The 16,616-nt window shown below is 43.1% G+C and overlaps 4 protein-coding genes across 6 annotated transcripts; 3 read left to right on the top strand and 1 right to left on the bottom strand.

The window, feature by feature from the left end:
* Nucleotides 1-492: 492 nt before the first annotated feature.
* anapc13 (anaphase promoting complex subunit 13) lies at nucleotides 493-1,982 on the top strand. Its single transcript, XM_085167238.1, has 2 exons — nucleotides 493-724; nucleotides 1,662-1,982. The coding sequence occupies exons 1-2, from the start codon at nucleotides 626-628 to the stop codon at nucleotides 1,785-1,787; spliced, it is 225 nt and encodes a 74-aa protein (XP_085023364.1). The 5' UTR covers nucleotides 493-625; the 3' UTR covers nucleotides 1,788-1,982.
* Nucleotides 861-8,040, bottom strand: LOC146515950 (lathosterol oxidase-like). Of its 3 annotated transcripts, none has more exons than XM_085167231.1 (6): nucleotides 7,385-8,040; nucleotides 6,681-6,896; nucleotides 6,463-6,595; nucleotides 4,726-4,826; nucleotides 4,249-4,377; nucleotides 861-3,798 (listed from the first exon to the last, which is right to left on the bottom strand). In XM_085167231.1, the coding sequence occupies exons 2-6, from the start codon at nucleotides 6,888-6,890 to the stop codon at nucleotides 3,529-3,531; spliced, it is 843 nt and encodes a 280-aa protein (XP_085023357.1). In that variant the 5' UTR covers nucleotides 6,891-6,896; nucleotides 7,385-8,040; the 3' UTR covers nucleotides 861-3,528. The 3 variants fall into 3 exon arrangements, with proteins under 3 accessions (XP_085023357.1, XP_085023358.1, XP_085023356.1); XM_085167232.1 differs by having other exon boundaries at nucleotides 7,672-8,040; XM_085167230.1 differs by having other exon boundaries at nucleotides 6,681-8,040.
* Nucleotides 8,041-12,124: 4,084 nt separating this feature from the next.
* On the top strand, nucleotides 12,125-12,894 carry mt2 (metallothionein 2). Its single transcript, XM_085167065.1, has 3 exons — nucleotides 12,125-12,274; nucleotides 12,365-12,430; nucleotides 12,661-12,894. Exons 1-3 carry the CDS (start codon nucleotides 12,250-12,252, stop codon nucleotides 12,750-12,752), a joined length of 183 nt encoding a protein of 60 aa, XP_085023191.1. The 5' UTR covers nucleotides 12,125-12,249; the 3' UTR covers nucleotides 12,753-12,894.
* Nucleotides 12,895-13,013: 119 nt separating this feature from the next.
* steep1 (STING1 ER exit protein 1) lies at nucleotides 13,014-15,209 on the top strand. The gene has a single exon (XM_085167064.1). The coding sequence runs from the start codon at nucleotides 13,909-13,911 to the stop codon at nucleotides 14,584-14,586; it is 678 nt and encodes a 225-aa protein (XP_085023190.1). The 5' UTR covers nucleotides 13,014-13,908; the 3' UTR covers nucleotides 14,587-15,209.
* Nucleotides 15,210-16,616: the final 1,407 nt, after the last annotated feature.

Raw genomic sequence — 16,616 nt, 5'->3', positions numbered from 1 at the left:
GGGCACTAAATAACCATAGACACATACCACACACCAAAGACACACATGCATGCATGTGCTAGAAGACAGAGACATGAAACTCAACTAATCGTCACTTTAAATATGTGGGAGGGCTGTGACAAAGCAAGGACTTGAATGGTGACTGACCATTTTCTGCTTACAGTTTTTGGGTCCCAATGATCAGTGAATCAGGTCATTTAGATAATACTCTAAAATAACTCCTGATGGGCTAAACTTGCCTTCAGGTGGCATACAAGGCAGTATACTGTGGAGTATAAATGCCACGTTGCAGTCTAAATGTTGCTCTTGTGTAAGTTCACATATTTGGACCAATGGCTGTACATAAACATACATATATACTGCATATAATGTACTGCATATATACAATCTGTGGTTTCGAGAAATTGTATTGGATCTCCTGCTAGTAAAACTCGTCAGATTCGTATTTTTCCACTGCACGTAAAGGCACCATTCACTGCGTCATCAGCACGTGACAACCGGGTACGTAGAATTACTGCGACTGCTCTTCTCAAACAGCAACGGCGTTGTTCTCGGACGTAAATCTGGGGTCCTGTTGCCCCTGCTGTTGAGGCTAGTTGGCAGCCGGCTGTGTCTCGGCGGGAGGATGGACAGTGAAATCCAACGGGATGGGAGAGTCCTGGATCTCACCGATGATGCCTGGAGGGAAGACAGGCTGCCGTACGAAGACGTCACCATTCCTTTGGTAAATGTTAATGCTAAGGTTAACGTCAACAAGGACCAACGATTACAGAAAGCAGAAATGTTTTTGCAGGATGTTCCCGAGCAGTGCAGTTTATGAGAGGACACTCCATAACATCCAGCCAATGACGTAGATTAGATTAGATTAGATAGCGCTTTATTAATCCCTCGGGTGGGTTCCTCCGGGAAGTTCAGTTTCCAGTAGCAGAGCACCGACAGAAGTTGCATATTACAGAGTTAGAGTATAAAATAGAGGAGAATGAGAGGATATGAACATAAATATACACATATGGTTTTGGGGGGGATTTTGCTTTGGTATACTTCTCTTTCCTGTTCTGGGTTTACAGAAGATGACATGCGCATGCTTACCTGCTTTCTACTATATACACTCATTAGATACACCTTGCCAGGGTTAAAGCCTTCAGAACTTCTCTGATTTTTCATAGCAAAGATTCAACAAGATGCTGGAGACATGAGATGTTGAACCATGTTGACATGATAGCATCACGCAGTTGCTGTTGATTTGGTCCATGATCCAGATCTCCTACTTGTACTACATCCCAAAAGGTCGTAATTTGAGTGCCGTGAACACATCGTGTACAAGAAACAACAACAACATTTTTCCAGTCTTCTGTTGTCAAAGTTTCATGAGCCTGTGTGAATTGCGGCTTTAGTTTCCCGTTCTTAGTTGACCGGAGCAGCACCCTGTGTGGTCTTCTGCCGCCGTAGTCCATCTGCTTCGTGGTGTGTTGTGCGTTCAAAGCTCTGCGTGCTTGGATTGCCTTCACCTTCCTATCAGCTTGAAACAGTCTGCACATTCTCCTCTGATCTCTAACATCAACAACACATTTTCACCCATTTGTATTTTACCTTAAACACAAGTGACGGTTTTGTGGGAAAATCCCAGCAGATCACCAGTTTCTGATGCTGGTTTGTTGCAGAGTGAGCTACCTGAGGCTGAGCAGGACAACGGGGGATCGACAGAGTCTGTGAAAGAGCAAGAGATGAAGTGGACAGACCTCGCCCTGCAGAGCCTACATGAGAACACACCGAGCACTGGAAGCTGAAAGACTAACACACAATCGAACTGTACAAATAAAATGCACAGACGTGGTGCGCACTGTGTCCGTTTTGACACACAAATGTGCCGTATCTTCTCTGCGCATTGGCCTTTTACTTGGTGGTGAACTATCCATCACTCTTATTGTAAAACATAAAAACATTGTTTATACTTTATGAAACCGTGATAAATGTGTTGCACATAGTCCTCCTGTTTGTGTGTGCATTTATTAAACCACGGCTCTTATTTCTGCAGCGTTATAATGAGGAACCCTGGCTTTGAACAGATCTAGCCTCCTGAGTTTGTAACAAAATCATCTCACCTTTACCCATGCAGTAATACCATAGTTATCTTGCAGGTAGTCTGGCCACTGGATGTCGCTGTACTATAGAGCTGCCACGATTAGTCGACTAGTCACGATTACGTCGACTATCAAAATCGTCGACGACTGATTTAATAGTCGACGCGTCGTTTGAAGCTTTGTAAGATCACAAAAGACGCAGGAATAAGTAGTAGGATTTAAGAGTGTAATAACGGACTGAAACAGAAGATGGCAGCACTGCATGTACAAGGATGCCAGCTGCCGTTAAACCCCGAAGAAGAAGAAGCTGTGTCCCAGAATTCATAGCGCAGCCCATCTCAGTTTCCAACAATGGCGGCAGCTAGTTAGTTTTAATATTACTCTTATTATTCTTTCTGGGTCAAAAAATACACGTTTAACATGTTTTCAGGCGAGAATGTAGCTGTGTAAACCTCAAATATCTGCTCAGTTTATCAAGACACCACATATTTTCAAAAGCGCTCCGACGTTTTCGGAGACGTCTGTTAGCCACTAGCTCGATAGCTAGCCGGGGGCTAGGCTAACTAGAGCCGTGAGAACACCGGACTCCCGGCAAACCGTTTTCAAACCCACCGCCATCTTTCACTACTCAGGTTAAACATATAAGTCACTTAGATAACTTAAAAATGTTATTGTTTGGCTTTTTTTAGTGTTTTATTTGTTCCTGAGTAAATCGGTTTGGCTGAGATTAAAGTTATAGTTTTTACACAGCTGAATAAACATCAAGCAGACAGCTGATTATCAGAAGTGTGAGATGCTGGAGAATATACTCCGGTGTCCTGTTATATTTTAGATAGCAAGGAATTTATTAAACTTCACCGAAACAATCTGCAAATTTCATTAAAATTTAATAAACTATCATCTTGTCTTTATTTTTAGTTAGCACATACCTTAAACACTTAAAGCTGTAAGCTAATGATAGTTATATAAGAGCAGATGCTGCTGGTGCAATAAGCTGTACGTTTTACGTCCAATGGATGATGATCTGATTAGTCGACTAATCGCAAAAATAATCGGTGACTAGTCGACTATCAAAATAATTGTTTGTGGCAGCCCTACTGTACTATAAAAGCAGCCAAATTATTGGGGGAAAAGGTTTGCTCTTATGCATAAACATGCTTAAAACACATTGATTCAACTTTCAGTTTTCTGCTACAGTTGTGTGTAACACCAGAATCTGTGCTCTTTACATTCATACCAGTAGTACTACTTAACCCTAATGACACTGTTGCTAACATACAGTGTGTTATTTTGCTATGCTTTATAATTTTCATCTTCTGCCTGGGTAGTATCTAGCTAGGGCATCTGCATATTTTATACCGGCTGTCTCTTTCTTCTGCTTTAGACCATTGGCAGCATAATAGCCTGTTAATGTCCAGAAATGTCTCTCTGCTCTGAGCGTCCATCATCACTGTGTCTGTGCTGCTTCTGTCGTCAGCCTGTGAATCTGGTCACGGGGTCCCTTCCCCAGCAGCGCCGATGGGTGTCGGTACGAGCCTCCCAGGCGATCCCAGAGTGTGAAGTATTGTCCGTAATTGTAGTTGAAGTACAGGTGATGATCGACATGGTGAGCGGCGCCGTTAATCAGAAATATCAGCGGGCCTGGAAGGCGGTAGTCTCCATCGTGGATGGAAATGGTCCAGATGTTGACGAAGACAAAGAGGGAGAGGTAAACCACCTGTAATTTAAAATAACTCATGTCAGCTGAAGCATTTCACAGTTTGAAGACAACTGTGCACTTTCTCAATTTCAGTGTATCAACATACACTTTGTCAGTCACTTAGACGTTTTACTGCAGGTTAATAGCAGTAACTTAATGCAGCCCTGATTTACAGCAGGGTTGTCAAACACCAGGCCTCGGGGGCCGGTGTCCTGCAGGTTGTAGATCTCACCCTGGGTCAACACACCTGAATCACATGATTAGTTTTAATACCAGGCCTCTGGAGAACTTCAAGACATGTTGAGGAGGTCATTTAGCCATTTAAATCAGCTGTGATGGATCAAGGACATCTAAAACCTGCAGGATCCTCGAGACCTGGAGTTGCCAACCCCTGGTTTACAGCGTGGTCCTCCTTTGACCTCAGATCGGGCTTGTCAGTATTTCCTAGCAACAGCAGATGATATGCACCTTGTGGAGAGGGAAGATGAAAGGGTAGATGTGGTACGGTAAGCTCTGCAGGAAGCCATCGAGTGGGTGGAAGGCATGGCTGGCAAACGGTGTTGGTATCTTGAAGGTATGGTGCTGCTTATGTAAGTGCTGAGGGGGAGAAACACAAATGGTGTCAAGTCTGAGATTTTCTCTTAATGAGAAGATACACAAGACAAACGAAGTCAAAGCTGTGGAGTTAAAATAACTATAAGAGTAAAAGAATATTCTACATGTTTCCTTCAGCTGCTCGGTGTTTTACTGTGCGCTAAACCGAGCCTGTAACCTGTTTGGTGCAAACAACTGAGCATAAAAGTGCTGAAAAGCCCAAAAGGTCACGCAATCATTGTTTCATGGGTTCATTGGTACAGGTGGACCCTTTTATTGTAGGAAGCCACCCACTGACAAACTAACTGCCTGGGGCAAGTGTAGGCTGGCAGCACAGATGCTGAAGCTCACCTTGTAAATGTTCTGATGGTGCATGGCGCGGTGGATCCAGTATATACACATGTCAGTAAAGAACAAGAAACCAGTGATGCTTACGAACAGTCGTGACCAGCCTGGAGCAGAGACATACGTGAGTTTTCGGTTTTGCAGACTCTTGGTTAGTTTCAGTGAGTTAATCACACGCAGCCTTAAAGTGGACGCGCTCATTTCCAGCCACTTATTCACTTTATACTTGTCCTTAGTGCAGCCACTCGCCTCTCCCTGAAAAAAGTACTTTAAATCTCATCCCTTCACTTTAAGGCAACTGTCTTTTGATTGGCTGCCTCTCAGAAGCACACGATTATGCTAAACACAGCTGTGCAGCTGAGATGACCATATGAGGGATATCTACTCACTTTTTATCTACTCACTATGTAGATAGATATAGAGATAGATACATATAGATAGAACTATTTCAACAACCACCACACATTAAGAGCAGGTACACGGATTCCACACAAAGACGTAAACACAGACCCGACGCGTCAGAATCAGCTTTGTCTTTGTCGGCTTTCTCACCCGACGGCCCGTAGACGGACACGCTGTCGGAGCTCAACGATTCTGATGCGTCCGCTCCGCTCTGTGTTTACGTCTTTTTGCGCTGATTCTGAGCTGCAGGTTTTGTCTCTCCAACCAAAATTCGCCGAGCCAGCAGCAAAAGAAGCAGCAAACTACGCTTCACATTTGATCAATGTCGTCATGAATTGACTTTTGCTGTTTTGCTTCCACCACGATAAAAATCACACTTCCTGCACAGCTCTCTCTCTCTCTGTGTACTTCAGGAACAGTTTCCCATCTCAAATCTCTGTTTTCTGCATCATTCATTCGCTTATCACCCACCAGTCTACCGTTGTTTACAGCGCTGTCTCTTTCTTTTTTCACTTAAATGACCTCCGACAAGAAAGCCTAATTTCTGCTGTTCAATACTGAAGAAATTTAAACTTCTTAAAATTATGCAAAATTGCAGAATATTTTTAAGGTTATCTGCTATAAAAAGCCAGACCAGGAAAATCTCCTTCATGTTTTTCTGTTTTATCCTCAGTTACTTTCACACAAAGGCATCTGCTGATGTTCACAATGCTGATGAAGTCTCACATGTATCAGTACTGATAAATTATCAGAATTATAATATTTCTGACTGTCTGAGGCTAAATTGTATCAAATCAGGACTTTGAGAACCGGAATCGAATGGATTATAGAAATCAGTGATGATACCCAGCCCTAGTGAGCAGCCCAGGCCCGACAGAGTGGATGTAGCTGTAATAAAAAAAGATGAAAAGAACGATTGATAACTTTTTTGTTAAGTTAAGGCCTGATCCGTCTGAAATTCATAGGCAGCTCTGACACGGTGCCATCAATCTCTGAACGCTGAAAAAGCAGCAGCACCTACATTTTTAAAGTTAGGCGCACCGGTGCGCCCATGTCAAAAGGTTAGTCTAGAGCCCTGATATATATATGCCTGTTTATATTGTGCTATTCTTGTGTATTTTCTGTCTTTTTTACTGTTTGTTTATAATGGAGCACTGTAACTTTCCCCCAGGGATCAATAAAGTATTCTGATTTGAGCCTTTAGCCATATTTACTATAAGAATTTTAACAGTACATTCATTAAATACAGTAAGCTCACTTTGAGATTTTCCTTTTTAGTTTGACATTAACTGGAGTCAACATGAATCGTGTGCTATAATATGTAAATAACCGTTTTCTCACCCAGCGAGTTTTCACTGATGCTGTCATGAAGTTTGCTGTGTCCTCTGACTTCCCAGAAGAAAAGCACCACGGTGGGAAAACTCATCCAGAAGATGGAGATGGTTCCCAACTGGATCTCCTTTCTTACTTGATGCTGTTAGTGAAGCAAATGCACAAAGTTGGGGTTTAGGACAACCTTGGAAATGGTACCAAAGCTGGCTATCCATTCACGGGCCTACCTCGATAAACTGCGGATGCTTCATGAGTACATGGTCAAACACGTAGTAGAAATTAAGAGCACCAAAAACCAGGTAAACCAGCAGAGCTCCCAAGTTGGTTACCACCCACAGGCTGATAATCTGGCGCACAGCCCAGCTCTCAGGCCATGAGACCGGGTAAATGTAAGGAGTGAAGAAGTAACAGTCAGCTATGTCCAGCACATGATCCATGGCAGCCTGTGAAGACAGTAAATGATGTAGTGCTCTTAGCATGAGAGAAAACGAACCAATCACAGCCCGCTTTGCTAAAATTAGGTCGAGTGGAAACGTTTTATGTTTTAGCGAGAATTGAACAGCCTGAGCTCTGTGGCGTGTACGGCACACACTCAGCTCTGCTTCAGCCAGAAACTGGATAATCTGTGTTATTGCTTCTCTGTCAGAGAGCACATGTACACATCTCACATGTAAGTGCATGAAAAACTGCAAAAGGAGCAACAATAATAAGACAGGTACAAAATCCAACACTGCCCCTGCGAGGCCGATGCATCAAACACTCAGCTGTTCACTTTTAAATCTTTTATTTAAACGTCTTCGTTGCCTTCCTGCTCCCCGCGTCCCTGCATGACTACAGAAGTGTTCTCAAGCTTGTTTCTATAGTAATCGAAAAGCTGTTCTGGATCTGTTTGGTTCAACATGAATCATAAGCATTTCTCACACCTACTCACCCTCTTCACTCAGTGACCCCCCCACACACGTCTGCAGGAGAGTCAGTGTGGAAACGTGGAGTTTCAGGCTGTGCAGCTCTAGAAACGTCTCAGCTTGTGTTTATATTCTTAGTAACGACAAACATATAATTAACAGTAACAGTTATTTAGTGCACCTACTGCAGCTTCATCTCAGTGGTCAGTGTAAGAAAATCCACCTCAACTTTCCAGGTTTTATCTCGTTACTATTTAAAAATGATTATTAGTGAAGCGTTTATTGCTGACTTCATCATTTCTGCTGCACTGACCTGCTTGAGGACGAGTCTGTCACCAGATTAGAAAGAACCTTCCTAGAAAGTTGATGAGTGCTCACTCGTCCTCTCACCGTCTGTCCAACAGCAGATCATCTGGAAAACTGCACACGCTGCTAACATGGGTTTACCGTGCAATAGGCCGGCGTCTCCACAAACTGCAAGAGAAGCTCCGGTTTTCTTTCTCTTTTCTTTTTTTTGCGAGGTAGTTGATACCGTGTGCTCGGTGGATCCAAGAAGACACAGACATGCCTGTCCAGGTGGAACAAGATCCCAGCATGCTCAGCAAATAACACAGAGCTCAGCGGCAGGAGCTCGTCAGCTGACACCATTTTCTCACAATATCTGTGCTCATTGAATTAAATATTATATATATATATATATATATATATATATATATATATATATATATATATATATATATATATATATATATATATATATATAATATTCTACACAGTTGTGAAAAGTGCATTGTAGCAACTCAGCTGTATCATCTCAGTTTTAATGCAAAATAAAATCCCTTGCAATGGTCAGCATGTCATTTTTGCGTGTGTGCAGTGGATGTACTCTGTCCCATGCTGGGCTTGGAAGGATCAAATATAGCAGCTCAGCTGTCTGCCCTGCACACACACACACACACACACACACACACAGTTAAGAGAAGCGAGTCTTGCTGAGAGCATGCCTAACACTTTGTGATCATAGAATATCCCATCAGTGTAAAGTAGAGTCTGTCTGTCGGCATTACTGACCTTTGACATAAGACTTAAGACACGTAATCACTTCTCAGAATGAGCAGAGCAACACTTGCACAGCGGCTCTGACCAGGACGGGATGTTGTTATGCCACTTCCACACTTTTCTCTCCTATAACTGCTCGTTATCGTGTGTCCGTCACATTAAGTCGGTGCAACTGTCGCCCTCTAGCGGTCGCTGACTGAAACAGCAGCTTCTGGGCGTAATGAACAGTTCTCACATCCAGTGTCCAAAATTAATCACGTACAAAAACAGGAACTACTGCATATTTATCCAAGCAGTGTATTCATAAAGGATGTATGACAGATTATTTACATATAAGGTGGAGCTTTTTTCTTCTCTCTTTTACTTTGTGTCACGTTTGCTGTTAAAATGCCGGCTTTTCATAAAAACATGGCTAAAATTTCAAATAATGAAAATGTTCTGCTCTTGGCTCTATATGATGTTTCAGTGAGGGGATAGCCTTATTTTGATGACATGACTATATTGATGGTGTGATCTCAGTCACACAGCTGTGGCTAGCAGAACAAAAACCCCTAAAAGCAGCTGTTCAAACTTCTGCTTGTAAGAAGCAGCCAATCAAAAGGACGTAGGCCAAACAGAGGCGGGGCTATAACAGCTTGTTTCAGACAGTGGCTGCACTGACATTTTTAAACCGTAAATAATGCAAAGTTGCTTTAACAAAGTCAAAAACTATAATTAGGACGTGATGTGATTTAACCTTTAACCTTTACTGACAGGAAATGTAACTACGTCACACATCTTACGGTTTTGAGATGTTCAAACAGGCTGAACCTTAACAGGACTTCTGTTTCAGGCCAATCAGTGTTTGCTTTTTCTAAGGTGTATTTATTATATTCACGGTTCCACAGTGAGCACAACAGCAGCATTTACAGTGTTGAAGAAAAGAAAACCATTCATTTTATAACCATTCTGATAATATTAATGTCCTAGCAATATGTTCAGCTGGTATATATTTTGTTCCCAAAATATTATTTTTAAAGCTCTAATAATATTGTTTAAAAACTTTTTAAAAAATATTTGGTCTTAAGTAAAATTTGTACACAATTGTTATCCTCCCATGAAATTCCTAACGTGTTTTTCAGTGGCAGTGTTTCATTTAAGGGTTAACAACACGTATGAGCCAGCATGGCGTAGTCTTGGTCCTGGGAGAGAGAAAGACGTCTGTTAAGTCTAATTGTTGAATGTTGTCATTGGGCTTCTTAAATTTGTAAGTCTGAGTTTAATCTATAGGATCAAGACATTCATTTGATCCTGACCACCTCTCCAGCCCCTCTGTGCTGGGGGAGGTTTTATTGCAGATACATCCTGTCTGACAGATCTGTTTCTTCTGTTGTTGCTTCCTGTTTTTATGATCCTTTTGGTCAGCAGGAGGTCACACACACACACACACACACACACATTCTTGCACATGCATATACGTACTTACACACACACACACACACACATTCTTGCACATGCATATACGTACTTACACACACACACACACACACATTCTTGCACATGCATATACGTGCTTACACACACACATAGTGTCTTGTCTTAGAGCCATTGGGGGGGTTTTACAGAGGGAGGTGAAGCTGCTCTTGGAAGGATTTTGGGCTGGAGACAGGAGCGTGAGCTCCAAGAGCTGGTTCTTGACCAAAACGTCCCTTGTTAGCGAGTGAAAAACCGGTTGTAGATGTTCTGTTATGTCTTGTTTTCTTCATGATGAATAAGTCTCTAAACTTGCCGGCTTGTGGAAACACAGACCCAACAACGTCGTTCATCCTCACAATCACACAGTGACCAGTTTAGAATCACCAGTTAAACCAACAAACCTGTGTTTGGACTTTGCTGCTAATCACTGCACCAACAGAAGCAATGATCCAAGTCAATTTGGTCCAAGTCCTATAAAGTGTGAATGTGTAATTCTTGTGAATACACGATAGGCTGTAAGTATCTGTGTGTCTGTCCCCAGAGACATTTTGGTCTGATGACTCTAAATGAAAAGTTGTGCAGGCACAGAGGGTTGTGTGAACATAGTTGGGACTCCACTAGAGTCTAAGAAAACAAAAAGAAACGGGGGAAAGCACAGTAGTTCCCCTCTCTGTTTACACCCATGTTTTTGGACAGTCAGCTCAGGTAATTGAGTTCTTTAAAGTGTTTTCTTCTTCTTGATTTGTAGTGTTAGCAGACCGGAGTACTCTGCCCCCTCCCTGGATGAACGACAGAAAATGGATGGACTGAATCTAATTGCAGTATTATTATATTAATTATTATATTATGACTGATTTTTCCCTCATAATTGCCATTTTCAGCTGCTTCACTAAGAAGAGCAGCGCTCATCTCTAAAGCTCGTTTCGCTCGTCGCTCCCTGCGGTTTACATCGGCTGACACACACTTTCTAGAAACTACGTGTTAGTGGAGAAACACTCAGTGACTGTGTCGAGTGCAGAGTGAATGATGCTGCCTTCACGCTCCCGTCATGAAAACCTAAGTATTGTAAACACAGATCGTCTTTATAGACAAATAGACATAAAAAACTAAGCAACCAAGTGCGAAACATCGAGGATTACGGTGGCCGAGATTAATTTTGTTCTATTGTACTCACACACACTTTTAAAGCTCGTCTGTTCTGTTTGATTCTTTATTGTTGCGCACCGATGTTTCCCCACTGATATTTTATGCGTAGTGTGATTTTGGTGTTTAATTTCTTGTAAGACTGCTATTATTAAAAATATATATATTGTGTGTAAATGCACAACAATTTTCTCTGTGGGGAGACGCGACGTCGCACGTGCCATATGCACACGGCTCGCTGCTGAATCCGGTATTTCCGATAGCACACGGTACGTGAACGCAGCATATTACAATAGCCTGTTTGCTTTGGTTTGCTCACGAGCGGCCGCGTGCAGCTCGGCACCGACGGGAGACGGACGCCAGCTGGTTCGCACCGTGTGCACAGCGCCGGAAACAGCCCGTGTTCAACATCATGATGACTATATTATTTTTATTATAAAAAACGAGTAAAACTGAGGAGTCACACGATATATTACATGTATTTTTTTAATGAGCGGTTAGATTTGGATTTAGGATATTTAATGTGGATGTTTACCCCCATGAAATGATCGCACTGTCAAAATATTACCGGTATAGAGTGTATTCGTTTCAATTAATCAAGTATGAGGTTAAGTTTGTTATGAAAACACTGAACGGAAATGTTTTCTGTGAAGAATCTTCGCAGATGCTGAAAAGTTTTTTGTAATTTTTAAAATAATACTGTTGGTGATCATTCGTGCGCCCATCCACCCAACATCCTCTCATATGAGCCCCAAATGGTTGTATAAAGTCACTTCATCCATATAAAACTAAGACGTCCTGATTGGAGACGCGCACTTCATGTAGCCCGTTCTACATGAATCAGTGTTGGTGAGCGTTTGTGATCGTGTGTTCAGATCTCCGTGTAGCCTGAAGATGTTCTCCTCTGTTTAAATACATGAATTAACTGCATGATTGAATTTCTCCAGGAGTTGACATTCTTATATAATGTTCAGGCAGCAGGCCATAGATCTGGCTATGAGGATCTCTCTGTTCCCGCTGCTGAAAGGTTGGACCATGCCGTGTGCACAAACCTCTTTGTAATCATTAACCACGTGCTTGCGTGAAGCTTGACATGCGTGTTTTGCACTCGGCTCTGTTGTTCCCAGGACGCTATAAAACAGCCACTCCTACACCGTCATTCACAACATTCACTCAAGTCCCGACGACACGAGAGCAACGCCAGCATCACTCTGACCGAGCCATCGACTGAGAAATGGACCCCTGCGAGTGCGCCAAGAGTGAGTATTCCTGCCGCTGTTTAACAAGACTGTTTAATGCGCTGCTTGTTACTCTGACCACATGAAACTGAACTGTCTTTTTATGTTCAGCTGGAACCTGCAACTGCGGAGGATCCTGCACGTGCACAAACTGCTCATGCAAGAGCTGCAAGAAGAGTAAGTCTGACACGTCACAGCAAACAGTCTGTCGACCTGTTAATGTTACGCTCCTGTTTATCTTCCCAAGTAACACGCATAGTGTGAAGATTGTCTCTTATAGTCATGCGCCATTTCTTCAAAATTCCGCATTTGATGCCATTAAAAAAAAATGCGCAGCGGCTCGAGTTGCTTTAATGACATCTGTAGTTTTCTTTGTGTTCTGTCAGTAATGATGTCTGTCACTGCAGGCTGCTGCGACTGCTGCCCATCCGGCTGCAGCAAATGCGCCTCTGGCTGCGTGTGCAAAGGGAAGACGTGCGACACCAGCTGCTGCCAGTGAGGAGTCTGCAGCATCAGCTCTCTGCTGAAATGATTGAGCCATTTATTTGCCACTAATCATAAATTTACACGTCCACGAAATGATGACGAATGATTTTGTACTTGTCTTTGGGTGTTTGAAATAAACGTGTTTATTGACGCTATGACCTGTCTGGTGTATTAATTCAGCTGATGTCAGTGCATCATTTCACTTGGGTCACGCTCTGTGGTACTTTGTTAATGCTGAAATCTTCATCTTGGAATAAGGACTAAAGTTATATTGACTCAGGATTGCTACTAAACTGTGTGGCCCACTTGAAAGGCTCTTGCAGGGATGAACAGAAACTGTTCTCAAATCTAAAGTTGGAAATCCAAATGCAGATGGCGTGTTGGACAAGGTCAGCGCAGTATTAGCATTTGGAGAACGGAAGTTCAGTAACTTGAACTGACCTAAGGCTGCTATTAAATTAGTCGAGCAGAACTGTTAGACGTGTCAGTGAGCCAGCAGACTGAAAATGTCTGACATGTTTAACCAGAAATGGAATTTAAACTTGCGAGCCCGTTTGCCTAGTTGAATTGGGGGGGGGGGGGGGGGGGGGGCAAATACGTAATATCCTTTTTGCAGTCTCTTGATCCTCTGTCTTTCCCCTCACCTCCAATCATGCTGGCTGAAAGAGGATCCTCCTCTGCTCTGTTACTGTAGCCCAAGGGTGGACCGGTGTCCTGCAGGTTTTAGATGTGTCCTTGATCCAACACAGCTGACTTAAATGACCTCCTCAACGTGAGGCCTGCTAATGAACTAAACATTTGATTCAGGTGTGTTGATGACCCAGGGTGAGATCTGAAACCTGCAGGACACCTGCCCTGGAGGTCTAGAGCTCCCCTGTAGGTGCTTGCAATAAAGAGCACTATTGTTGTGAGGTAGTGTTACACACATACGTTTAATCTGTAATAAAGTTGTATTTCTTAGTTTGGGGTTGTAATAAAATGTATTTATTTTGAGTTTCGCGGAACGATCTATGAAGGCGGAACAAATATTCGACACTTGGGTTTCTCGCGGGAACAATATCGTCGGTGCACACAGGAACTATTGCGTTGTTTCTATTTTCTGGGCAAGTTTGGCTGTAGTGGTGTTTCTGATCCCGTCCTGGTAGTAAAATACACCCACGCGTGTGAACATGCCGAAGGTGGTTTCCAGGAGCGTCGTGTGCTCGGACACCAGAGACCGGGAGGAGTACGACGACGGAGAGAAGCCCCTCCACGTCTACTACTGCCTGTGCGGCCAGATGGTTCTGGTCCTGGACTGCCAGCTGGAGAAGCTGCCCATGAGACCCCGGGACAAAGCCCGGGTGATCGACGCCGCCAAACACGCTCACAAGTTCTGCAACGTGGAGGAGGACGAAAACACGTACATCAAGAGAGCCGAGGGTATCGAGAGGCAGTACCGCAAGAAGTGCGGCAAATGCGGCCTGCTGCTCTTCTACCAGCACCAGGAGAAGAACAACCCGGCCACCTTCATCGTGGACGGGGCCGTGGTCAAGTTCGGGCAGGGCTTCGGCAACACCAGCGTCTACAGCCAGAAGCAGCCCGAGGCTCCCAAGAAAGTCCGAGTGATGATGACCAAGCGGACCAAAGACATGGGCAAGTTCAGCTCCGTCACCGTCTCCACTATCGACGAGGAGGAGGAGGAGATCGAGGCCCGGGAGGTGGCGGACTCCTATGCCCAGAATGCCAAAGTGATCGAGAAGCAGCTGGAGAGGAAGGGCATGAGCAAGAGGAGGCTGCAGGAGCTGGCTGAGCTGGAGGCCAAGAAGGCCAAGATGAAGGGCACTCTCATTGATAACCAGTTCAAATAGAGTCTGAGGAGACTCCTGCTCTGCTGGGACTCGTTGTACAGACAGGACTGATGAGTGTAGCGGTCGTATCATAAGAATGTGATCTGGCCTTTAAATTAGTTTGTTATAATGTTTTGTACATACAGGAAAAGACAAAATAAACATTTTTTTTGTTGTTGGTATTTTTAAAAAGTGTTTTATGTTGTTGTCGTTATCACCAGCAGAGAAGGCGTCAGCTGTTTGAAAGAGTCAGACCACACAAGGAGGGAAACTTCATTAGTCACCATCAGTTTTGAGTTGTGTATAATTCAAACCAAATATTTAATTAAAATTTTAATTTTAAAGCTACAAACACATCAGAACAAACATGAGTTAATTTTTTTATTGTATTATTTTCTTTCGCTCATTTTTATTTGAGCCAGTGAAACATTTCATGTTGGACCTGGTTGAATGTTTCTCAAATTATTTAGCAGCAGGTTAGTAACATGATTAGGCACAAAAAGAGGTCAATCCAGAGAGACTGAAAAAAGAGAAGAGGGTTCACTACTCTCAGACTTGTGTGTTCAGAATGGGTGAAACTATTTAGGAACAACATCGCCAAGAATCTGGGAAAATCTTTGTGGTCAGTTGTCAAATATGATGATTATCCAACTTGTTATCAGTGCATAGTTCAAAAGAAAGCATCTGTAAAGCTGGGGGAGTGTCCAACTCGAGGGCCGGTGTCCTTGATCCAATACAGCTGATTCAAATGGTTAAATCACCTCCTCAACATGTCTTGAAGCTCTTCAGAGGCTGGTAATGAACTAATCATGTGATTCGGGTGTGTTGACCCAGGGTGAGATCTAAAACCTGCAGGACACCGGCCCTCGAGGCCTGGAGTTCCCCACCCCTGGATTAGAGCATTCTTCCAAACTCTTCAGGAGAGTTCCTTAAATATCTGATCCCACAGAGGAAATGATTGTGTTGCAGCAGTAGGATAAATAAATAACAAATAGAGTTAAGTTAAAGTTCCACAGGCACATAGGGAAGGCCATAAGCTGTTAGATCTTTATTTATAAAACAGAATAAAAAGAAAATAAATACAAGGTTAAGCTAAAGAAAAGTAAGACTGAGACTGGGCAATAAAGAAGTGCAGACTGCATTCACAGATACAGAAATATAAATATGGAGCAGGTCTGTGGAGCTGTCACAGAAAGGCTCTGCTGTCTGTGCAGGTTTTAGATCGCACCCTGGGTTAACACACCTGAATCACATGATTACTTGTTACCAGGCCTCTGGAGAACTTCAAGAAATGCTGAGGAGTCATTTAGCCCTTTAAATCAGCTGTGATGGATCATGGACACATCTAAAACCTCCAGGACACCGGCACTCGAGGCCTGGAGTTGCCCACCCCTGGTGTAAAGTTTGGTGACTTCTGTCTCTTACTGACTGACACGCCTCCAAATTCTGACCAATGTTGGTTCGTGCCTTATGAAGCAGCTTGCTAATACACCATGGCTCCATGATTCAGGTGGTAAACTGACAACAAACGAGGCCTTGAACTGTTGAGGAGCCCAAATGCTAAAAAAAGATCCTGTGATTAATGAGAAGATAGAATAACTGGGGCAGTGTCCAACCAGCGCACCAGACTCAATGTAGGCCACAAAATAAGAGATCAATTAGGAGAACAATGAGTCGCCTGGACTGGATCTCAGCGTCACTGCATCTGACAGAAGAGCCAAAATATTTGGGGCTTTGGATGCTGATGGTAATGAAAACAAACAGCTTCAAAATAAATTGGAGACACAACTAAAAACTTTAACATTGAACAATAACTTGGCTACATTTGCACTTTTCTTCTGTGGTACAAACTGTTGTTACTGAGATCCAACACAGTATGTTTATCATTTTTATGCTTACTGTGATCTTTGTCACTGATTAATGTGAACTGGGTCTTTTTTTTCATTTGTCCTCACTGGTTGTTTTTCTCTCTCACATGTGAGTTTTTCCAGTCACGAGGTTAACTGATGATCCCTGGGACCAGCGGAAGACTCAGCATAGCTTCCAGATTT

Source organism: Neolamprologus multifasciatus, chromosome 7 (genome assembly GCF_963576455.1).
Source record: "Neolamprologus multifasciatus chromosome 7, fNeoMul1.2, whole genome shotgun sequence".
Lineage (NCBI taxonomy): Eukaryota > Metazoa > Chordata > Actinopteri > Cichliformes > Cichlidae > Neolamprologus > Neolamprologus multifasciatus.
Note: the sequence above shows the minus strand (reverse complement) of the source record. Positions and strands in the feature narration are given on the sequence as shown.